The 24,739-nt window shown below is 37.9% G+C and overlaps 2 protein-coding genes across 2 annotated transcripts; one reads left to right on the forward strand and one right to left on the reverse strand.

The window, feature by feature from the left end:
• Nucleotides 1-1,038: 1,038 nt before the first annotated feature.
• LOC112733345 (uncharacterized) lies at nt 1,039-4,565 on the reverse strand. The gene is made up of 8 exons (XM_025782273.3): nt 3,895-4,565; nt 3,380-3,429; nt 2,795-2,840; nt 2,340-2,416; nt 2,128-2,210; nt 1,778-1,829; nt 1,491-1,559; nt 1,039-1,353 (listed from the first exon to the last, which is right to left on the reverse strand). Exons 1-5 carry the CDS (start codon nt 4,309-4,311, stop codon nt 2,198-2,200), a joined length of 603 nt encoding a protein of 200 aa, XP_025638058.1. The 5' UTR covers nt 4,312-4,565; the 3' UTR covers nt 1,039-1,353; nt 1,491-1,559; nt 1,778-1,829; nt 2,128-2,197.
• Nucleotides 4,566-6,404: 1,839 nt separating this feature from the next.
• Nucleotides 6,405-16,955, forward strand: LOC140177725 (uncharacterized). Its single transcript, XM_072210875.1, has 5 exons — nt 6,405-6,504; nt 15,519-15,640; nt 15,731-16,001; nt 16,093-16,197; nt 16,918-16,955. The coding sequence occupies exons 1-5, from the start codon at nt 6,405-6,407 to the stop codon at nt 16,953-16,955; spliced, it is 636 nt and encodes a 211-aa protein (XP_072066976.1).
• Nucleotides 16,956-24,739: the final 7,784 nt, after the last annotated feature.

Below are 24,739 nucleotides of genomic sequence, written 5' to 3' on the forward strand. Positions count from 1 at the left end.
CACTAATTACCTTGCTTGAAAGATATCAAGTTTGGAATCATAGCTAAATAAGACATGCAAATTATCGATCCCTGCGAGAAAAAAATGCATAGCATTAAATCAAACCCTTTACCATTAGCCAAAAACTATATACATAACCTGATTATTAGGATGAACAATTCTTCTCTGATTCATGAAGAACATAACACTGCTCTAATTCAATATTCCAAACCACAATAATTTATTAGTTGAATGGTAAAAATACACATCAAACATGGTAAAAGAACTATAACAATCTAATTAAGATAGCATATACCAAAGAAAATGACGATTATGTTCCTTGATTGATAAAGGGAAATCCGTGAACAGCAGCAATAGCGAACAGCAAACAACGAAGCATGAACATCAAGTGAAAGCAAACAATAGCAGTGATACAAATGGAGAAGTGAATAGCAACAATAATTGAAGGAAGAGACGAACAAAACCACTAACCTGAAGAGCAGTTGGAGAACAGAGCCACTGTGAAAGTGTTATAGAGGTATATCAATTTAGAATCCAAAACAACAATCACTACAAGAAATTATCGGAATAGCGACCGATCTAGTGACCGATTTTGATAGTCACTAAAACCTTGGTCGCTAAATTCAAAATAGCGACCGATGTTGGTTACTAATATTTAGTGACCGATTTTAGCGACCGATTTTCAAACAAGGCCACCTAACCATACAAAATAATTTTGATCACTAAATCGGTCGCTAATAAGATCGCTCGCTAAATAGCAACCAATATTTCAGTCACTAAATCAGTCGCTGAGGTATTCGGTCGCTAGATGGCAACTGATATTTCAGTTACTAAATCGGTCGCTAATTTTTCAGTCACTAACATATAACTTCAAAATTCTAAAATCGGTTGCTAAATCAGTCGCTACTGCTGCTTTCTAATTATAAATTTTAACTAAATTTCACATATATCACTATTAAAATTTAATTTTTAAATATAGTTCTAATTCAATAAAATATATGAATAATCAAAGATAGATAACTATTTATTAAAATCGAATGTCAATAATTATTGAATATCATATAAAGATGAAATGGAAAATAGATTCTAATACAAATAGATTTATATTTATGTATACTACATATATGTATTGAAAAAAAATGAAGGCAGAAACAACATGCCACATCAAATGAAAAGCAGATACAACAAGAACTCTTCTAATCAAGGTGGGAAAAATGGCAACTACATATACAATGATAAGAGAAGAGTGGCCTTCTCTCTTGAGAACCGGCAATTCAAATGTATCTTTCCTCAATTCTGAAAATATTCTGAAGGTACTGAGGGAGGGCAATACTTCTTAGCCACATTTTTGTACTGAAAACACAAATTCAACATATCTATGAGTTAAGAGGAAAATATTAGACAAGGGAACAACAAATCATAGCAGCACCCACTCAAGAAGCAAAGATGTTTATGTTTATCAACAGGGTTACTGCGATTTGAATACAAACCTTAAGTAGAACAGGGACTAAAGAGTAAAACATAAACATAGCCACTGCAAATCCAATAAATGGGAGTTCCTGAAACCAACATCACAAGAAATTAATTTGAATAACAATGTTTATAGAACTTGTATCACACTATTTAATTAGCCTTTGTAATAGCATTTAACACTTCATTTAAGCCTAGAAAAGAATTCAGCAAAAGGTAAAATGTTCAACAAACACAGCCTTCACACAGGCATCCTAATTAAGAAGGCACATTCATAATAACTGAAGGAAAGAGAGAGAGAGCTTACTGTCCCAATTGACCAATGAATTGATCTGAGTTCATTGCGCTCAAGGATATTTCTGTTGTAGTCATTAAGGCAGCAACAGAGAAAAGGAAACTAATAATACCAAAAAAAGAAGGAAAAGGAAACTAAGAATGAATTTTATTCTTTCACCTGTAGAAACTACTTGATCAGTAGAACATATCCTAATTAATTCCAGAGCTATATCACTTGTTATATCATTGAACAGATGAATAGTTAAATTTTTAATGAAGATTGGAGTTGGAGTTGGAGTTTTGAGCTATGCGACAGAACAAAGCTAATGAGAAGTATTCAAAACAGAGCGATGCTGATATAATCATTTTCTTCAAGGATACATTTGAATGGCACTGATAATGCCACCAAAGAGACCTAACATTGCCATGAGCTCAACTCTATCAACATTTTTCACCAGAAATTCCTGCAACAGAAAGGACAATCGAAAAACCCTTGTATAATAATAATCAATGGTAAGTAGCGCATGTATTTATTATGGTGTGGCACAATGTTGAGACATGCATTGAGCAGACAAGAAATACAATGAACTTACGTCACTGGCATTACTGATTGCATACAAGGTAGCACCAGCAATAACAAGAAGGTCTCCTTTGCGAAGATTGCTTCCACCTAACATAACACAAGACAAGACAAGTGAATTAGGCCATTAAGAAACCATAGAACTTCAAATGATTAGAAAATGATAGCAATCACTTTAATCACTACCTTAAGAAACACTTAATTGTTGGAGCTGTCATTTTAAACTTAAGCCTAAGCCAATCAGAATACCAAGATTACCAAGATATAGTTCAGAAATTATAATAAGCTAGGTTGTCAGAAATAATTACTAATTACAGATAAACATATCAAATAGTAGTTAGGTGCAAATTTGTTATTATGAATGTTCATTGAGCTAAGTTTCACACCTACTATGCTGGATTATTAGGCACATACATTATTATACGTTTATTAGGTGGTAAAGAAGTTAAAGCAGTTAAAGAAACTAACCTCCACAGTATCAATAGCTTCATTTGGAGGAATGGCATGTAAGACTCTGCATAAAGGAAGACAACATTGATCCATTAGCATAATATTTACCAAAATAATAATAATAACAATAATAATAATAATAATAATAATAACAAGATCTTTCAAGACACTAGCATTTTCTGATTGACATGATTTATCGAAATATAAAAAGGCTAAGCAGGACGAGTTAAAAAAAAAAAAATAGAAATATCCTATAGAGATGCCAATACTGCTCAAATCTAAAAAATTGGTTACAATCAAAAGAAACAAATTGATGTTAGAGGTCATTAAATCAATGCGAATGCATTTTTCTTCTAAGATTCTACTTGCATATGACCTATCAATGAAAAATCACATGCACTAATCATATGACTTTTAGGCCAACATTGTTAATATGATAACGTGCTTATAAGTTATAATGGGTTTCCATGTGTTGTTAGCATATTTAAAAAGCACATTTATGAAGAATACAGTAATTATCATCCCAAATTTCAGTATTGCTGCCAATCATTTGGTAACAAAGCATTTAAATATGCTACAGGATCAAACAAAATTAAGACAAACCTTTCTTCTAATGCGGAAACTAAACCATTTGTCAAAGCCACTCCACCAGTCTGTTTAAAGGTGTCAAATGTCAATTATTTCATATCATTTTGTAATATTAAGAACACAAATACACTAAGCTCAAATGTTCACAAAAAAGCTATCGAACAGGTGGATATCCATTGAGAAGAAGTTAAAGAAACATTCTATCGAACAGGTGGTGGGAAAACTACCTATCAAATGCTCTAGCTCTCATATGAGGTGGATTAGAAAGACAATTTACTCCTCGCTTACGGCTTCAACAACATTGAAATCCCCAAACACAACTACTACTACTACTAGGGTGCAATCTCTTTAGACATTTGCCAAAATTCTAACGCATTAACACCATACACATTAACGCAAAACAAGGAATTCAAATTTGTTAAAAATTGAAGATGTAAATAGTTTTAAAAATTCAGGACAAGCCAGAAACTAAAATGGAATTAAAAATCAGAACAAGCAGATAAATAAGATGAGAGCAAAATAGAACGCACAAGTGGAGTAGGATTGCGGTGAAACTGAACTGACAGTGGTGAAAAGTAACTCCGGCAAGGTATAGCTCCACCAACAGTGCACAGCTCGATGGAAGACTCCACCCGTGGCAACGGCGGCAAGGGCTTCCCCTGGCGGCGGCTCGGACGGCAGCAACGACGGTGACCAGCTTCAATGGAGCTCCCACTGTCGCGTTTGTCTTCCCTCTCTCTTCGAAGCTCAATGGTGACGCGTAGTGAGGCGCGACGGTGAACCCAGCTCGACGGTGACTGGACAGCGGCGGAGCGCGATGGCTCCTCTTCCTCCTCGCGGCGTTTCTGGCTCGCAACGCGCGCTCTCCCTCGCCGGAAATGGTTCTGCTCGACGGCGGCAGCAGCAGCGACGTCTCCTTCTCTCCTTGCGTGGTGGCTCGGCGTCATGACGTCGGTGGTGGTGCGCGATGGTGGCGGCAAAGCCCCCTCCCCTTCCTTGTTCTCCGATCTCCTCTGCTCTCTCGCAGATCTCTCTTTCTCCCTTTTTCCCCATTTTCTTTTTGTTTATTTCCTTTTTAGTTTGCTGAACTGTGTGTTGTGTGTATACAAGGGAGAGGGGTTGGCGGTGGGGGGTGAAGAGAAAGTGAGCGTGGCTCACGGAGGAACAATCAGGTGGGAGGTACGTGGGTGATTTTGAAATTAAGGTTAAGGATTGTAGGTTTTAATTTAGCCACCAAATTAGCAACTAACTAAGTTTTATTCTATTTATCTATTGATCGGTTGCAAAATCTGTCACTAAATTAAAAAATAGCGACTGATTTTGTGACTAAAAAATCTAAGAACATTTCTTCCTTTGTTTTCGTTGCTAATTTGGTCGCTAAACTAAAAAATAACGATCGATTTTAACGATCATTTTTATTCTAGTTGTATAAAACTAATCGGTTGCTAATTCGGTGGTTATTAGTGACTGATTCTGTTAGTCACTAAAATCAGTCGCTAACTTAACAATTAGCAACCGATTTAGCGACCAGTACATTAGCGATCGAATTAGCAACCATACAGTTGTTCACCTTTTCACTATCAGTTGCAAAATCGGTCGCTAAAATAAAAAATAGCGACCGATTTTGTGACCAACAGTACCAAAGACATTACTTTTTGTTTTGGTTGCTAATTCGGTGGCTAAATGAAAAAATAACGACCGATTTTAGTGACCAACTTTATTCTGGTTGTATTAAAACCTTATCGGTCGCTAATTTGGTTGCTATTAGGGACCGATTTAGCGACCAATATTTTTTTTGTCCTAGAAATTCTATATCAGTCGCTATTAGAAACCAATTTTTTTGATCACTAAAATCGGTCGCTATTCTAATACTTTCTTGTAGTGAATAATATACATGCAAACATGCAATTTAGAATCTAAAGTGTTATAGAGTTATATCACTGAACTCTTGGCGTGCATGAATTTAAACAACAATAATTATCACAATCCAAGCAAATCAAATGAACAAATTCTTTAATTTTAAGCACAGCAAACTAAAATTAATCAAGAATTATTAGCCAAATCATCAACAATACCAAACTCAAGAACTAAAAAAACATATTTAAAGTTCACTAACTATTTACAAAGCATGCCTATTAATGGAAAGGATAAGACAAATCTGAAAAAATCAATCCACAAGCTATGAGGCCAAAGTAACTCATTAAGTTCTTAACTTAATACAATATTAAAGGCATTAATATTAAAAAAAAATAAGAACACAAGCTAATAAGGAAAAGTAAAAAAACCCAATATGAGTAACTAAGAGAGAATTAGGGAATATTCAAATAAAGTTTGACCAAGTTAATTCTTTGGTTGACATGTATGCTAAATGTGACAGATTCGGGAAAGCAAATAGGATTTTTGCAAATTTGGCTCTTCAAAGTTCAGTTCCTTGGATAGCGCTGATCCCAAGTAATTTTCAGAAGGGACACCCTGAAGAAGGTATAAAGCTATTCATTGAGATGCAAAGAGCTGAAAAGACTGCAGATGCAGCTACCTATGCCAGCATCCTAAAAGCCTGTGCAAATTTAGCCTCACAGGCTCTGGAAAAGCAGCTACACTCGCACATAATCAGATCAGGGCACATATTGTGTTTTTAACCAGATCAGTGCACATATTTGTGAATTAGGGAGTATACAAATCAAATTTACAAATTCTTCAATTTTGGGTACAGCAGTCTAAAATCAATCAAGAATTATCATCCAAATCGTCAACAATACCAAACTCAAGAACTAAAATAACATGTTCAAAGTTCACTAACTAAAGCTAATTCTAATTTGAAAATCTTAATTCAAACTAAGCTACACCTAAAAATTCAGATTCAATTAAATGCAAACTAAATCCCAACAACAAAATCAAAATTAACCTAGAAACTTCATCAACTACAAGATCAGAAAAAAGAAAATGAAACCTGGTAAATTGACAAAATGCTTATAGGGAGAGGGGGGATGCTAGTTGAACTCAAAAATGGAGCAGCTAGTAGTTACAATGAGCAGAGGGGATGAATGGGTGGCGCAATAGAGATTGCCAGAATGACGCAGGCAGTGGCTGTGCAAGGAGGGTTGATGCAGAGGAAGCAGTGGCAGTTAAGGAGGGGTGTGGTGGGTCGTGGCTCAGTGATCAAGGATAAATAAAGAGAAAGGAAGAGGGACGGAAGTATGGCAACAGGAAAACAGCAGGCAAGAGCATCAGCAACGCAACCAGTAGCAGTAGCAGCCAACGAACAGAGTTTCTGACGAGAAGATGGGTTTAGGAAACAAAGGCTCAGCAAAACAGAGCTTCTGGTGAGAATCATAGACGATGGATTTAGGGAAGGATTGAGAAGAAGGTTTTGGTTTGGGCGGGTTTAGGTTTCCATTTTGCGCCAAATTTTGGGAAAAATGAAAGAAGCGGCTATTTACACAAGATTAAAAATTTTTTAATGGGGTTTATAAAACTCCCGTAGATTAAAAATAAAAAATCATGTAAATTGATTTCCGAAAAATGAAAAGAGAAAAAGGATTTCTCTTAGTAATTTTGCAGGGGTTTATAAAAAGTCCTGTTAAATAACTACGGTAAAATAAAACATTTTTTGTAGTGAATTCCATTGATAGCATAGTCCGAATCGACAATTGATCTTCTCAATCAAAGTTTAAACAAATAATTGTCACAATCAACACAAAATAACCAGGAGTTTTAATTCCCGGGTCGTCTTTCCTAGGAGTTGCAAATGAAGTGCTCAATTATTGGCTATGAGAGAATAGGGATTGATGACAAGAGGCAAGAAATGTAAATGACAAGAAATTAAATAAGCAAACAATAACTAAATATCAAAAGCAACTAAACTCAAGTAATTAATAAAAAAGAATGGAAATTCAAATGCTAAGGAACCTCTTGGCAAGGATTGAGAGGCAAGGTTACCTATCCTAGCCATTGACCACAAACATATGATGATTATGAAGATTTAATCCTACTTAGTCAACCCTAACATCGAGGATAAGTCAAATAGGCATAATTAATCTCAATCCATAAGTCCTAGTTAACTCACTAATTAACTTAGTGAAAGACTAGCGTCAATACCCTAATATATCAATCAAGAATGGACATCAATGACTCAAGGTCACCAAAGTCCTCAATTCCAAGCCAAGAGTGTGGAAAACTATACTAAAACTAACCCAAGAATTTTATCAAACACTTGGTGTGCATGAAAAGAAAATATCATTAAATTGCAATAAAAATAAATTCTAAAGCTACCAAATGCAAGAAATTAATAACCAACAATTAAAGAGAGCAGTAATAACATGAAAACATAAATTGCATTAAATGAAATAGAAATTAACAAGGGTTCATCAACATGAAAAGTAACCAAAATGAGAAATTAATAAGATAGACTAAGAAAATTAAGGCAATAGAACAAAGAAATGTAAAAGAAATTAGACAAAAACAAGAATTAAAAGGAGAAGTTAAACTAATAATGCTAATATCTAGAGAGAAGGGGAGCTTCTCTCTCTAGAAAATGACCTACAACATGTAAAAACCTAAACCCTAATTGCTCCCCATTGTTTCCTCTTGAATTAGGGTTGAAATTGCTCAGAAAACGAGTTGGATTGGGTTCTGGAGGCTGGTGCACGAAATTGCGATCATCAACAATGGCGCCAAAGACTTGGTGCTCTCAAACGTGAATCACACTTTGTCACAACTTCGCACAACTAACCAGGAAGTGCACTGGGTCCTCCAAGTAATAAACCTTACGTGAGTAAGGGTCGATCCCACGGAGATTGTCGGCTTGAAGCAAGATATGGTCACCTTGTAAATCTCAGTCAGGCAGATTCAAATGGTTATAGGGAATTGATAATTAACATAATTAAAAGATAAACTAGGATAGAGATACTTATGTAATTCATTGGTGAGAATTTCAGATAAGCGTATAGAGATGCTTTCGTTCCTCCTGAACATCTGCTTTCCTACTGTCTTCATCCAATCATTCCTACTCCTTTCCATGGCAAGCTGTATGTTAGGCATCACCGTTGTCAATGGCTACATCCTGTCCTCTCAGTGAAAATGGTCCAATGCGCTGTCACTGCATGGCTAATCATCTGTCGGTTCTCGATCATGCTGGAATAAGATTTACTATCCTTTTGCGTCTGTCACTACGCCCAGCACTCGCGAGTTTGAAGCTCGTCACAGCCATCCCTTCCCAAATCCTACTCGGAATACCACAGACAAGGTTTAGACTTTCCGGATCTCAGGAATGGCCGTCCATAGGTTCTAACTTATACCACGAAGACTCTAATATCTCGGACTCGGTCCCCTGTATTAGATATCTAAGAGATACTCATTCTATCTCATCTTCATGTAGAACGGAAGTGGTTGTCAGGCACGCGTTCATAGGTGACAATGGTGATGAGCGTCACATAATCATCACATTCATCATGTTCTTGGGTGCGAATGAATATCTTAGAAGAGGAATAAGCTTGAATTGAATAGAAAAATAATAGTACTTTGCATTAATTCATGAGGAACAGCAGAGCTCCACACCTTAATCTATGGTGTGTAGAAACTCTACCGTTGAAAATACATAAGTGATAATAGGGTAGACATGGCCGAGTGGCCAGCCTCCCATGGAGGTCTAGAGATCTAAAAATGATCAAAAGATGTCTAATACAATAGTAAAGGGTCCTATTTATATCAGACTAGTTACTAGGGTTTTAAAGAAATGAGTAAATAATGCAGAAATCTACTTCTGGGGCCCACTTGGTGTGTGCTTGGGCTGAGCATTGAGCTTTACATGTGTAGAGGCTTCTTTTGGAGTTGAAAGCCAGTTTGTAACCTGTTTCTGGCTTTTAACTCCACTTTGCAACCTGTTTCTGGCGTTTAACTCCAGAATGCAACATGAAACTGGAGTTGAACGCCAGTTTGTGTCATCTAAACTTGGGTAAAGTATAAACTATTATATATTGTTGGAAAGCCCTGGATGTCTACTTTCCAACGCAATTGAGAGCGCGCCATTTGGAGTTCTGTAGCTCCAGAAAATCCACTTTGAGTGTAGGGAGGTCAGAATCCAACAGCATTTGCAGTCCTTCTTCAACCTCTGATTCTGATTTTTGCTCAAGTCCCTCAATTTCAGCCAGAAAATACCTGAAATCATAGAAAAACACACAAACTCATAGTAAAGTCCAGAAATGTGATTTTTATTTAAAAACTAATAAAATTATACTAAAAACTAACTAAATCATACTAAAAACTATGTAAAAACAATGCCAAAAAGCGTATAAATTATCCGCTCATCACAACACCAAACTTAAATTATTGCTTGTCCCCAAGCAACTGAAAATCAAATAGGATAAAAAGAAGAGAATATACTATAAATTCCAAAATATCAATGAAACTTAGCTCCAATCAGATGAGCGGGACTTGTAGCTTTTTGCCTCTTGAATAGTTTTGGCATCTCACTTTATCCATTGAAGTTCAGAATGATTGGCATCTATAGGAACTTAGAATTTAGATAGTGTTATTGATTGTCCTAGTTCAGTATGTTGATTCTTGAACACAGCTACTTTATGAGTCTTGGCCGTGGCCCTAAGCACTCTATTTTCCAGTATTACCACCGGATACATAAATGCCACAGACACATAACTGGGTGAACCTTTTCAGATTGTGACTCAGCTTTGCTAAAGTCCCCAATTAGAGGTGTCCAGGGTTCTTAAGCACACTCTTTTTTTGCTTTGGACCTTAACTTTAACCGCTCAGTCTCAAGTTTTCACTTGACACCTTCACGCCACAAGCACATGGTTAGGGACAGCTTGGTTTAGCCGCTTAGGCCAGGATTTTATTCCTTTAGGCCCTCCTGTTCACTGATGCTCAAAGCCTTGGATCCTTTTTATTTACCCTTGCCTTTTGGTTTTAAGGGCTATTGGCTTTTTGCTCTTGCCTTTTGGTTTAAAGAGCTTTTGGCTTTTCTGCTTGCTTTTTTTTTCTTTTTCTTTCTCTCTTTTTTTTCGCAAGCTTTTGTATTCACTGCTTTTTCTTGCTTCAAGAATCATTTTTATGATTTTTTAGATCATCAAATAACATTTCTCCTTTTTCCTTATTCTTCAAGAGCCAACATATTTAATATTCATAAACCACAATATCAAAAGACATATGCACTGTTCAAGCATTCATTCAGAAAACAAAAAGTATTGTCACCACATCAAAATAATTAAACTAGTTTCAAGGATGAATTCGAAACCACCTGTACTTCTTGTTCTTTTGTTTTTAGAACAGTTTTCAATTAAGAGAGGTGATGGATTCATAGGACATTCATAGCTTTAAGACATAGACACTTAGACACTAATGATCATATAATAAAGACACAAACATAAATAAACATGAAGCATAGTAAATGAAAAACAGAAAATTAGAACAAGGAGATTAAGGAACGGGTCCACCTTAGTGAGGGTGACGTCTTCCTCTTTTTGAAGAACCAATGGTGCTCTTGAGCTCCTCTATGTCTCTTTCTTGTCTTTGTTGCTCCATCCCTAGTGATTTTGGTGCTCCTATCCTTAGTTGCTCCCAATAGTTGTGTGGAGAAAAATGTATCCCTTGAGGTATCTCAGGGATTTCTTGGTGAGGGAATTCCTCATGCTCTTGTTGAGGTCCATGAGTGGGCTCTCTTGTTGTGCAGTCAAATGCTCTACCACTGAGCTATGGACCCTTGAGATGAATCTCTCCATCTACCATGACTCGGAGGTGGAAGATTTTGTCTTCCCTTTCCTCTTTCTAGAGGTTTCTCCGGCCTTAGGTGCCATAAATGGTTATGAAAAAACAAAAAGCAATGCTTTTACCACACCAAACTTAAAAGGTTTGCTCGTCCTCGAGCAAAAGAAGGAAGAAGGTAGTAGAAGAAGAAGAAGATAGAGGAGATGGAGGGAGGTGAGTGGTTCGGCCACTGGGGGTTTTAAGGTGGTTATGATGTGTGAAAAGGAAGGAGTAATGGTTTGAATTTGAGTGGGTGGGTGTAGGTGGGTGTATGATGGTTTTGGAGGGGAATTGGAGGTGATTGGTGGAGGTTATTTGGGGAAGAGAGTTATGAAAATGTGTGAAGAGGAGAGAAGAAGGTAGGTGGGGATCCTGTGGGGTCCACAGATCCAGTGGGGCCAAGGACTTAACATCTCCAATTAGGCGTGTAAAATGCTCTTGCTGTGTAATCCTGGCGTTTAACGCCAGACTACTGCTTGTTTCTGGCGTTAAACGCCCAAATATAGCCTGTTTCTGGCGTTTAATGCCAGGTAGATGCTTGTTTCTGGCGTTAAACGCCAGACAGATGCTTGTTTCTGGCGTTTAAACGCCAGTATGCTCCTCCTCCAGGGTGTGCTATTTTTAATGCTGTTTTTTATTCTGTTTTTGATTTTTCAATAGTTTTTGTGACTCCACATGATCATCAACCTAATAAAACACAAAATAAAATAAAATAGATATAAATAACATTGGGTTGCCTCCTAACAAGCGCTTCTTTAATGTCAATAGCTTGACAGTGAGCTCTCATGGAGCCTCACAGATGTTCAGAGCATTGTTGGAACCTCCCAACACCAAACTTAGTGTTTGAATGTAGGGGTTCAACACCAAACTTAGAGTTTGGCTGTGGCTTCCCAACACCAAACTTAAAGTTTGACTGTGGGGACTTTAGTTGACTCTGTAGTGAGAGAAGCTTTTTATGCTTCCTCTCTATGGTTACAGAAGGAGATCCTTGAGTTTTAAACACAAGGTTGTCCTCATTCAGTTGAAGGATCAATTCTCCTCTGTCCACATCAATCACAGCTCTTGCTGTGGCTAGGAAGGGTCTTCTAAGGATGATGGATTCATCCTCATCCTTCCCAGTGTCTAGGATTATGAAATTAGCAGGGATGTAAAGGCCTTCAACCTTTACTAACACGTCCTCTACTTGTCCATAAGCCTGTTTTCTTGAGTTGTCTGCCATCTCTAATGAGATTCTGGCAGCTTGCACCTCAAATATCCCAAGTTTCTCCATTACAGAGAGTGGCATTAAGTTTATTCTTAATCCCAGGTCACACAGAGCCTTCTCAAAGGTCATGGTGCCTATGTTATAGGAAATTAGGATTTTACCAGGATCCTTTTTCTTTTGAGGTAATTTCTACCTATTCAATACATTTAGTTCATTGGTGAGCAAGGGATGTTCAGCTTCCCAAGTCTCATTACCAAATAATTTGGCATTCAGCTTCATGATTACACCAAGGTACTTAGCAACTTGCTCTTCAGTAGCGTCTTCATTCTCTTCAGAAGAAGAATACTCATCAGAGCTCATGAAGGGCAGAAAGAGGTTCAATGGAATCTCTATGGTCTCTAGATGAGCCTCATATTCCTTTGGTTCCTCAAAGGAAAACTCCTTATTGGTCACTGAAATTATCTCTTGAAGGACCAAGCACTCCGCAGATTAGAGGAACATCCACTTTCCAGAACAAAGGTTGTTAAATTCTAATTTTTGCTTAACTCTGTGATAGTTGTCATTATAGGAGTTTACCTTAGAAAGTAGATATAAGTAGTAGTAATTAGCATACCTATTTTGATCTTAATTTCAATTAAGTTATAATTTATTTTTCTCATCATCAGCAAATATGAATAAAATAATAGATCTTTAGAATAAGAGGCAATAAATTTCGAGTTTTTAACAAGAAAAATTCTAATTATTTACATGTGGTGGCAATGCTTTCTGTCTTCTAAATGAATGCTTGAATAGTGCATATGTCTTTTGAATTTGATGTTTAAGACTGTTAAATATGTTGGCTCTTGAAAGAATGATGAACATGAGACATGTTATTGATAATCTGAAAAATCATAAAAATGATTCTTGAAGCAAGAAAAAGCAGCAAAGAACAAAGCTTGCAGAAAAAAAATAGAGAAAGAAAAAGAGAAAGCAAGCAGAAAAAGCCAAAGCTCTTAAAAACAAAAGGCAAGAGCAAAAAGCCAATAGCCCTTAAAACCAAAAGGCAAGGGTAATGAAAAGGATCCAAGGCTTTGAGCATCAGTGGATAGGAGGGCCTAGAGGAATAAAATCATGGCCTAAGCGGCTAAACCAAGCTGTCCCTAACCATGTGCTTGTGGCGTGAAGGTGTCAAGTGAAAACTTGAGACTGAGCGGTTAAAGTCAAGGTCCAAAGCAAAAAGAAGAGTGTGCTTAAGAACTCTGGACACCTCTAATTGGGGACTTTAGCAAAGCTGAGTCACAATCTAAAAAGGTTCACCCAATTATGTGTCTGTGGCATTTATGTATCCGGTGGTAATACTGGAAAACAAAGTGCTTAGGGCCACGGCCAAGACTCATAAAGTAGCTGTGTTCAAGAATCATCATACTGAAATAGGAGAATCAATAACACTGTCTGAATTCTAAGTTCCTATAGATGCCAATCACTCTGAGCTTCAATGGATAAAGTGAGGTGCCAAAACTGTTCGGAAGCAAAAAGCTACTAGTCCCACTCATCTAATTAGAATCTGAGCTTCACTCAAAAACTCTGAGACATTATTGCTTCTTGACTTATTAATATTCTATTTTATTTATCTAGTTGCTTGGGGACAAGCAACAGTTTAAGTTTGGTGTTGTGATGAGCGGATATTTTATACGCTTTTTGGGGTTAATTTCATATAGTTTTTAGTATGTTTTAGTTAGTTTTTAGTTTATTTTCATTAGTTTCTAGGCAAAATTCATATTTCTGGACTTTACTATGAGTTTGTGTGTTTTTCTATAATTTCAGGTATTTTCTGGCTGAAATTGAGGGAGCTGAGCAAAAATCTGATTCAGGCTGAAAAAGGACTGCTGATGCTGTTGGATTCTGACCTCTCTGCACTCAGAATGGAATTTCTGGAGCTACAAGAGTCCAAATGACGCACTTCCAATTGCGTTAGAAAGTAGACATCCAGGGCTTTTAAGAAATATATAATAGTCCATACTTTTCTCAAGGATAGATGACGTAAACTGGCGTTCAACACCAGTTCCATGTTGCAGTCTGGCGTCCAGCGCCAGAAACAAGTTGCAAGTTGGAGTTCAACGCCAGAAAAGGATCCAAAGCTGGTGTTGAACGCCCAAAACAGCCCTATGTACGTGATTAGCTTAAGTCTCAGCCCCAACACATACCAAGTGGGCCCCAGAAGTAGATTTCTGCACTATCCATCTTAGTTTACTCATTTTCTGTAAACCTAGTTTACTAGTCTAGTATTTAAACAACTTTTAGAGACTTATTTTGCTATCTCATGATATTTTAGATCTGAACTTTGTACCTTTTGACGGCATGAGTCTCTAAACTCCATTGTTGGGGGTGAGGAGCTCTGCTGTGTCTCGATGAATTAATGCAAGTATTTCTGTTTTCCATTCAAACATGTGTGTTCCTATCTAAGATATCCATTCGCACTTCAATGTGAATGTGATGAACGTGACAATCATCATCATTCCCCCCACGAACGCGTGCCTGACAACTACTTCCGTTCCACCGTAGAATGAATGAATATCTCTTGGATCTCTTAATCAGAATCCTCGTGGTATAAGCTAGATTGATGGCAGCATTCAAGAGAATCCGGAAAGTCTAAACCTTGTCTGTGGTATTCCGAGTAGGATTCAGGGATTGAATGACTGTGACGAGCTTCAAACTCAAGAGTGTTGGGCGTAGTGACAGACGCAAAAGGATAGTAAATCCTATTCCGGTACGATTGAGAACCTGCAGATGATTAGCCGTGCGATGACAGCGCATTTGGACCCTTTTCACTGGAAGGATGGATGGTAGCCATTGACAACGGTGATCCACCAACACACAGCTTGCCATAGGAGGACATGCGTGCGTGAATCAGAAACAGAGGAAAGCAGAATTTTAGAAGACAAAGCATCTCCAATACTCCAACATATTCTCCATCATTGCATACAAGTATAATTTGTGTTATGTCCTTTTATTCCTTGCAATCAAATTTGATAAGTGAATTATTTTATTGTTTTCCTGACTAAGAGTTACAAGATAACCATAGATTGCTTCAAGCCAACAATCTCCGTGGGATCGACCCTTACTCACGTAAGGTATTACTTGGACGACCCAGTGCACTTGCTGGTTAGTTATGCGAATTTGTGAAGAATTGTGATTTCCAATTTCGTGCACCAGATATCAATCCAACCAAGCTTGCTTGGTCATTGGTTGTGGGGGTTGCTCGATTGTATGAGTTTCCCAGTAAGTGGAACAATAATGAGGTGTTTAGCTTGGAGTTGGTTTTGCAGGATGAGAAGGTATTTGCATGGTTGATACTTATACCTTTTAGCTTCTTCTTAAATGCGTACTAATAAGTTATGTTCATGTTGTTTTTATCCAACTTACAGGGTGATAGAATTCATGCAACCGTTTGCAAGCCTAGGCTAGAATTGTTCAGGAACAAGATAAAAGAGCATGTTGTTTATAGTATACAAAATTTTATTGTCAAGCTTAACAATGGGAAGGTTAAGACAACTCCTCACAAGTACAAGCTTAACTTTTATACAAAGACTGTAGTGGCAGTCCTACCCATTGAGACTTTTTCTTTTAACCCATTTGAGTTTCGTCCATTTCATGAACTTGAGAAAAATGGTTCAACCGACGGAAATCTATTATTTGGTAAGTTTAATTAAAATAGTTTTTTGTGTCTTCCTATGATCGTGAAGGTTTTTATACCTTTAGATTTAAATCTATGTATTGTGCAATGAAGATTACATAGGAGATGTTGTTGGAAAGGATGAGATCAAGGGGCTGATTACACGCATTGGTGATGAAACCAAGCGTATTACATTTCAATTGGAAGATCTAGAGCAATGTTTATTGCTTTGAATGTGTGTTAGCTGTGAATTTAGAATGAGTTTCCAATCATTTAACTTAGGCTTATCTTGGGTATTAACTGTGGTCATACACAAAAGAAAAAGAAAAAATGCAATCATTATTGGCGCCATTGGATTTGGGTAGACAAGCCTCAGGTCATATATGGTTCTGTTGTTACAAAATAGAAACAGAATGCAGGGGAAGTAATTTTTGTTTTGAGACAATGTCTCTAAATTATTGGATATTTTAAATAGATCATGACTCAGGAGAAGTTGTTAAATTATTTTAACACATTGTACTTATTATATTATAGGGGCAAACAATATTTAAGTCTGATGCACTACTTTATATGATTAGTAATTAACAATGGACAAATTAGTTAAGGTATGGTGTTATGTTTCTCATTCTAGAAAGCGCAAAATTAAATGTACATTGTTTGGGAAATTGGTTGATGAAGTTCTTCCACACCTCTAACGAGATGATGGGGAGCCTTTCATAATGGTGGTTCAGCTCTTTAAGTCCAACATATACTTGAGTTTTGTCAATATTCAAAGCACCTACTATATATCCAAATGTTACTTCAATCCAAACCTTCCTGAGGTTATTGACTTCAAGAAAAGGTGTGTCTTTAGTGCACTAATACTTGGTCAATTCTGCATTTAGATAATAGATTTTGAATATGATATTAATGTATGTTAACTTTTTGCCATATGCACAGATTGTCAACGGATTTTGTTCCGTGTTCACAATGAATAAGTCAGCTGAAAACTCAAGCTCAATACTCAGTCATAGATGAGATCAACGCCGGCATTGTACCTGTGCACACTATAGAAGAGGTTCTTAATATGACTGAGGTGAGATTGCAACCTGATAACTTAGGCCGTAAGTATTTTGTTACTGACTTAGACCATTTTTTGTTAGGAAACCTCGTGCTGTATTGTTGGGACCATTGTTTCTCTAGAGGTTGGTAAAGATGATTAGTCCTATACGTCGTGTAAGACATGTCCCAAAAAGGTTGTGCAGAGCAAATATAGGTATTAGTGTGATAATTGTAGGTGTGTAGGGTTCAAGGTTATGCTAAGGTTAGTTATTAGATCAGCAAATTTCCCATCTTTTCTTAATGCGTGCTTTACATATTAAATGTGCAAATATAGTATAATTGCATGTAGTTATCTTTTAGGGTTAGGGGTAATATGTTGCTGAGATATTGATGCAAGTATAGGCTCCAAGCAATTGTGACTGATGGAAGTGGTTGTCTCAACCTCTTTGTGTGGAACAAAGAAGCAGAGCAACTGGTAGGAAAGGCTGCTGAGAAAGTTAGGAATTATCTGTAAGTCAAATTGATTTGAGCTAAAAAAAATTTTGTCATGTCAAATATGTTTACGCGGCTGAGTAAAAAATTCTAATTTCCATATAAAAAATGGGAGAAAGGAGAGTCATACCCTAAATACCTGGAGAATATGATTGACAAAACGTTCTTATTCAAGCTTAACATCACATACAAGAATATCAATGCCGTGGAGGGGGTGTACAACATCATAAAACTTTCAGGCGACGAGTCCCTCATGTCCAGTTACGGTGTGGCCAACTCTTCTTGTGATGCTTCTGTAAGTGCAAGATGTTATACGAAGAGCTAAAACTCTGCTCTGCTGTTCAATGTATTGTTGAATCTAATATTATTTCTTAAATTCATCTTGCTTCCTGCAATGTTCACAGATGCTAGCTAATACCCCTATAGCAAAAACAGAAGAAGATAACAACGGACATGCTGCAGTTTCTCTATCCAATGTAAAGAGTTTATGCGTGTCACATAATATTGTTAGCTACGATAAACAGAGATAACTATATATAACGAAAAGGCTGCTGAGCAGATAGTTTCTAATTATGGAGTTTGTGTGAAACTTAGGATTCCACTTTTGAGAGCAATGACGATAGCTCCTATCAAACTCCAGCCAAGAGAACCTCTCCTGATGCAGCTACTGACTCCACGGCATAAGCATCCCTGTCTCCAGATGTTCAGTCATCAGCTAACAAAACATTTAACAGTAACTACGAAAGAAAAAAGATTGATTGAAAAATTTGTATGGAAGTTACAGTGTTGGTTTGTTTAAGTTCGTCCTAAGACAAATCTTTTGTTAGCATTACAGCTTATGTTTTCTTAGCCTTTCAATCTAGTTGTTGTTGACACATTGTGTGTTGTAAGAACCGGAATTTTCATGAATAAAATAATGTAAACACCCAAATTAGGTTCCGGAAAGTTAGAATGAGAATTTGGGGATTTAAATATGATTTTTGGACTCAGTAGGTCTTTCCGAGTTAGAAAATGTGTTTTTTGTGAAAAACTGCGAACAGGCAGTTGAACCGGTCGAACCGGTTTAAGTCTACCCGGTACTATGTGAGAAAAAGTGAAAACAGTCGAAAACCTTAGAAAAATATTAGAAATGAAAAATCGGACGTTAGTGTTAAAGGTCTGGCCCAAAGTTGGGCTGAACGGGCTAAAAAACGCTAATGGGTTGGACCGAGCCCAATCCCAACATATATAAGGGTTCATTAAATGAACCCATTCAACATACCACTCTCATAACTCACACACACCAGCTAAGAAAGAAAGGAAGGAGAAGAGAGAAGAGCACTCTTCACTTCTCACTTCAATCCGCGATATCTTGAGCTACGGTGCTCCGATTCGCATGCCGTCAGTGGCTACGCGAAGCTCTCGTCGAGCCCGTTGTTTCTATTTAAGTTTTATGGTAAGTCTCTCGAGTTTTCATGCCCTTGTGAGTTTTGAGTTTTAGGTTTGGCTTTGAGTAAAATCTTGTGTTTTGGGTATTTAGGTACACTCTAGCACTTGATTGCTTGTGGTTTTGGCTTCCAAAACTGTTGGGCAAGATAAGAGCTCTTGAAACCCTTGTGATTTTATGATTATGTTGAGCCCTAGATTGTTTAGTGATGATTTGTGTGTATATAGCTTGTTTATTGTGAGTTTGGAGCTTGTTAGCGCTTGTTGGAGCCATATAGGAGGCTTGCTTGTGGTTGGAATCTCAACTTGTGCTCTTTTGGGGTTGTGGTTCATATTGGAAATCGGCCAAGGGGTTTCGGTTTTCTCTATGTAGTATATAATATTCATGGACACTAAGGCTAGTGACTCATAGGATAGGTTTGGATTTAAATGGTTGTTGAGTTGTTAAATGATGGTATGTGATAATTTATGATGAATTAATGATTGTTGAGTTTGATTATAATGATTGATAATGATATGACGAGGATGAATAATTTGTGAAGTTGAGAAGTGAATTATGTTGATATATGTGATATTGATGTTGATGATTGGTAATGTAGTTGGAAAAATATTAATGAGGATTGATTATAATGTGATATGTTGGTGTTGAGGTTGAGGATGATGAAATGTGGAGGAAAATGTAGTAAGATTGGTGTAATATGATCCAAAGGGTAGATTTTGATGAAAATGGAGTTTGAAATGGTTTGGTATGGTTTTGGTTGTGTTTCACAAGCAATTGTGGAAATTGTGAATTTTGGTAAAAAGGAAATTTGGTGAAATTTGTCTAATCATAACTTTTGCCTCGATTTTCAAAATTGATTGAAAGTTATTTAGAATTAAAGTTTATTGAAAACTTTTCGAATCGATATAAAGTTTGTAAAAAATTTGGAATTTTGTAGAGGAAGTTATGATCATTCAAAGATTGGTGTAAAAATCTGAAATTTTGCAAAGTTGTAGAATTTTGTGATTTCTGGTATGTGCGCACGCACAGCCCTGTGCGTAGGCAAACCCATGCAAAATTTTAGACCTGTGCGCACGTACAGACCTGTGCACACGCACAGGCAGGGAAAGGCGTGCTGTTTGCAGTGTTAGCACAGCTTGTGCGTGCACACACCAATGAGGATTTGCACCCTGTGCGCACGCACACGTTGGGAAGGTCAGTCTGTTGGGGGCGCTAGCACGCATTGTGCGAGTGAACAGAATTGTAAAATTTGGTACCTGTGCGTACGCACACCCCTGTGCGTATGCACACGTTTTAAAACTTCTCTTGGGCGTGCGCACGCACACCTCTGTGCGGACGCACACGCCCTGTTCCTCAATTTTAAGTTTGTTTTCAACTATTTCACCTTCCCTACAAGATTTTAAGCTTCTAAGACACCATCTTAAGACTTTTGGGCTTAATTTTGAGTATGAGAACGTGGGATATAACCTGAGAGTTTTAGCTGATATTATTATGAAAATTAGAGAACAAAGACTTAGGTTTCTGGTGTACTGAGGATGGGTCTGGTGGAATGAGAAGGGAGAAAGATATATGAAAAGAGAAACTGATGATGGTTATTACAAGCTAGTTGGATGTTGAATGAAAGTGTGCCAGGCACTATATCCTTGGAATGTTGAGAATTTATAACTGAAAGTGGAATTGAGATAAGAAATGGTGATGTTTGGTGATAATTTGAGGTGAATGGGCTTGCTAGATATGGAAAGTGTGCTAGGCACTATATCCTTGGAATGATTTATGATGAAGTATATGTTGTTGTTGATTTTCTTATCTGCCGCAAGAGTGTGCCAGGCACTATATCCTCGGAACGAAAGCGTGCCAGGCGCTATATCCTCGAAAGTGGCAGAAAAGGTGACATCTGAAAGGATGTGTCGGGTTGGCATTCATAGACCGACAAGTGATATCACGAGCCAATAGAATAGACATTCATCATATGCATCTTTTATGTGCTTGTTTGCTTTGATTATTTGAGTTTGCCTAATTGTATAATATGCCTACTTGCTTCTTGAATTAATTGTTATATATTTGAATATTACCTGTGTTTTCCTTGCTTGTATTATCTGTGTTTGTCTGGTTTTTGAGGAGGTTCGGAAGGCGGTGGTGATGGGATCGCATGGAGGATACGTTGGAGAAGGCTGTGGGACAGCGGTGTTTGGTTAGAATAGAAACCCCCTAAGATAGAGTACCCTATTCATTTATAACGAGAATTATATATATGCTCTATTGTTTTGGTATGCCTAAGTTGAATTCATGTGATGGATATGAAGTTTAGGATTGCCTTTGGCATCCCGGGGTCTTATATCCTACATCACTGCGCACTGTTACCATACTGAGAACTTTCGGTTCTCATACCATATTTCTGTTGTGTTTTTCTGATGCAGGTCGCAGCCCACCCCAGTGAGCTGCTTGGATGGTGACAGAAGCGGAGGATCCGGATACCTTTTTAGTATTTTTTATTTATTTTGTTGTACATCCCTCACCTTTGTATTTTGTTCTAGCCTAGAGGCTTGTATTTGAGAGAACAAAACTTGTATAAGCTGTTTTTACTATCTGGTTCCGTATATCTGTATATGGCTAGCCGGCTTAAACTCTGTGAGCTGTGGCTAGATTCTTATGATACTATATACTATTATATTTTAATATAATTATATCTATTTCTTGTGCTTTAAGTAGTAGTTTCGTTAGTATATTTTGCGCTTTTTTAAATCATGTTTTAGAGCTATATCCTTCATCGAGCTTCTAGATTATACTATTCTTTCTATATATTATATGTATGAGTTTAGAACTGTCGTAATCTCTGGTTAACCTCTGCTTTACGGTGCGAGGTAAAGCTTAGGCTAATTAGGGTGTTACATTTAGTGGTATCAGAGCGGTTTGTCCTCGTGAGCCTGAGGGATGGACCGATTGTGTTTCATTGCATACTCTGGGTGTCATTTTCTTTGATTCTATTAGGTTATCTGCTTGATATTGCATAGCATTCTTGTTTGTGAGTGCCTATTTGGGATAATTGAAGCACTAGGCTTTTGATATTGAGACTGATCACCTTAATATCGATTGTTTGGTGTAGACAGGAACCCTAATGGCCCCTCGCGGACGAGGTCGTACACGTTCACGAGAGAGTAGAAACGAGCAACCGGCCGACAATCATGCCGAATTCATGGCGGCCATGGCTAATCTTGAGAACACCATGGGGGCTACCGCTGCTGCGACTCTACAAGCTGTGCAGAGGTTAGGTCAACCGGCAGGAAATGGAAACAGGAATGGTGAAGGAGATGCAAATGACAATGCTGAAGGGAACGACGATAGTGTGGGAGGTGCTCCGATAACCTTGGTGACGTTTCTCAAGGTTCATCCGCCAAGTTTCAGAGGATCGACCAATCCCACGGAAGCGGATAACTGGTTCCAGGCTATGGAGCGCGCGCTGCAAGCACAGCATGTCCCGAATAACCACTACGTGGAGTTTGCTGCTTATCAACTTCGGGAAGAGGCACAGTGTTGGTGGTAAGCAGAATTTCGCTTACTACAGCTTCAGAACGCCGATGTTCCTTGGGATGTATCCAAACGGCCTTCTACAAGAAGTACTTTCCTGAGTCTGCAAGGGAAGCGAAGGAGATGGAACTTATGCAGCTGAAGCAAGGTTCATTATCTATGGTGGACTACACCAGCCGATTTGAGGAGCTCTGTAGGTTCTCTAGGGCGTGTCAGGGTGCCTTGGAGACCTATGAAAGTTGGAAGTGTATCAAGTATCAAAGGGGCTTGAAGGACGACATCATGACTGCTGTGGCTCCTATAGAGATTCGGATTTTCTCCGATCTGGTGAACAAGGCAAGAGTGATTGAGGAATACGCAAAGACAGTAGCCTCGTCAAGGGACACTCATGGAGGAAACACTAGTAGAGAACGTGACGATTACCTTGGACAAAGGGGACAAAACTTCAAGAGAGATGTACATACTCCTCAGCATCTGCTAGGTCAAGGGAACTTCAGAAGAGACAACAATTCCCAGTTTCACCATATGAGGGGGAGACGCCTGTGTTATGCTTGTGGACTACCTGGGCACCTAGCCAAGAACTGCCGTTGTAAGCGAAGCCAGATCATGGGTCAGAATCAACAGTCCGGCCGTGCGCTTACCTTGGATACACGTGATGCGACAGGGTTGGATCCTCTGACGAGAGGTAAGCGTATGCTTTGAGTATTATATTGCCTGGGCTTGAGGATAGCTTGGTTCTATCTTTTGCAAAGCTGTCGTTATGATTACAAGAGCTTATGGTTTTGTTTGAAGTAAACCATGGATTACGAGGATTCTAGTGGCAGTAGTCGAGGATTTCGGATTTGTGATGACGAACGATTAGAGTGACGCAGTGAAAGTGTGCCGAATAGCATTTTCGAGGGCAAAAATCTTTTTAAGGAGGGGAGGATGTAAGAACCGGAGTTTTCACGAATAAAATAATGTAAATGCCCAAATTAGGTTCCAGAAAGTTAGAATGAGAATTTGGAGATTTAAATATGATTTTTGGACTTAATAGGTCTTTCCGAGTCAGAAAATGCGTTTTTTGCAAAAAAAAATCGTGAAAAACCACGAACCGGCAGTTGAACCGATTGAACCGGTTTAAGTCTGTCCGGTACTGTGCGAGAAAAAGTGAAAATAGTCGAAAACCTTAGAAAAATATTAGAAATGGAAAACCGGACATTAGTGTTAAAGGTCTGGCCCAAAGTTGGGCCGAACGGGCTAAAACACGCTAACGGGTTGGACCAGGCCCAAGTTGGGCTCAAGACCAACATATATAAGGGTTCATTAAATGAACCCATTCAACACACCACTCTCCTAACTCACACACACCAGCTGAGAAAGAAAGGAAGGAGAAGAGAAAAGAGCATTATTCACTTCTCACTTCAATCCGCGATATCTCGAGCTACGGTGCTCCGATTCGCGTGCCGTCAACGAGTACGCGAAGCTCTTGCCGAGCCCGTCATTTTTATTTAAGTTTTGTGGTAAGTCTCTTGAGTTTCCGTGCCCATTTTTCATGCCCTTGTGAGTTTCAAGTTTTAGGATTTGGCTTTGAGTGAAATCTTGTGTTTTGGGTGTTTAGGTACACTCCAGCACTTGATTGCTTATGGTTTTGGCTTCCAAAACTGTTGGGCAAGGTAAGAGCTCTTGAAACCCTTGTGATTTTATGATTATGTTGAGCCCTAGATTGTTTAGTGATGATTTGTGTGTATATAGCTTGTTTATTGTGAGTTTGGAGCTTATTGGTGCTTATTGGAGTCAGATAAGAGGCCTGCTTGTGGTTGGAAGCTCAACTTGTGCTCTTTTGGGGTTGTGGTTCATATTAGAAATTGGCCAAGGTATGGTTTCAATTTTCTCTATGTAGTATATAATATTCATGGACACTTAGGCTAGTGACTCATAGGATAGGTTTGGATTTAAATGGTTGTGATGAGGATGAATAGTTTGTGAAGTTGAAAAGTGAATTATGTTGATATATGTGATATTGATGTTGATGGTTGGTAATGTAATTGGGAAAATGTTAATGAGGATTGATTATAATGTGATATGTTGGTATTGAGGTTGAGGATGATGAAATATGGAGAAAAATGTAGTAAGATAGGTGTAATATGATCCAAAGGGTAGATTTTGATGAAAATGGAGTCTGAAATGGTTTGGTATGGTTTTGGTTATGTTTCACAAGCAATTGTGGAAATTGTGAATTTTGGTAAAAAAGGAAATTTTGGTGAAATTTGTCTGATCATAACTTTTGCCTCAATT

Source organism: Arachis hypogaea, chromosome 13, assembly GCF_003086295.3.
Source record: "Arachis hypogaea cultivar Tifrunner chromosome 13, arahy.Tifrunner.gnm2.J5K5, whole genome shotgun sequence".
Classification (NCBI taxonomy): Eukaryota; Viridiplantae; Streptophyta; class Magnoliopsida; order Fabales; family Fabaceae; genus Arachis; species Arachis hypogaea.

What these genes read in the sequence shown, in the direction of transcription:
- LOC140177725 (XM_072210875.1), top strand. Translation starts at nt 6,405, where the DNA reads ATGAATGGGTGGCGCAATAGAGATTGCCAGAATGACGCAGGCAGTGGC. An exon ending in TGGTTTTGCAGGATGAGAAG is followed by an intron (nt 15,641 to 15,730) that starts GTATTTGCATGG and finishes TCCAACTTACAG; the next exon opens with GGTGATAGAATTCATGCAAC. An exon ending in CGACGGAAATCTATTATTTG is followed by an intron (nt 16,002 to 16,092) that starts GTAAGTTTAATT and finishes TGTGCAATGAAG; the next exon opens with ATTACATAGGAGATGTTGTT.
- LOC112733345 (XM_025782273.3), bottom strand. Translation starts at nt 4,311, where the DNA reads ATGACGCCGAGCCACCACGCAAGGAGAGAAGGAGACGTCGCTGCTGCT. An exon ending in GTTTCCGCATTAGAAGAAAG is followed by an intron (nt 2,841 to 3,379) that starts GTTTGTCTTAAT and finishes TCCTTTATGCAG; the next exon opens with AGTCTTACATGCCATTCCTC. An exon ending in AAGCTATTGATACTGTGGAG is followed by an intron (nt 2,417 to 2,794) that starts GTTAGTTTCTTT and finishes GTGTTATGTTAG; the next exon opens with GTGGAAGCAATCTTCGCAAA.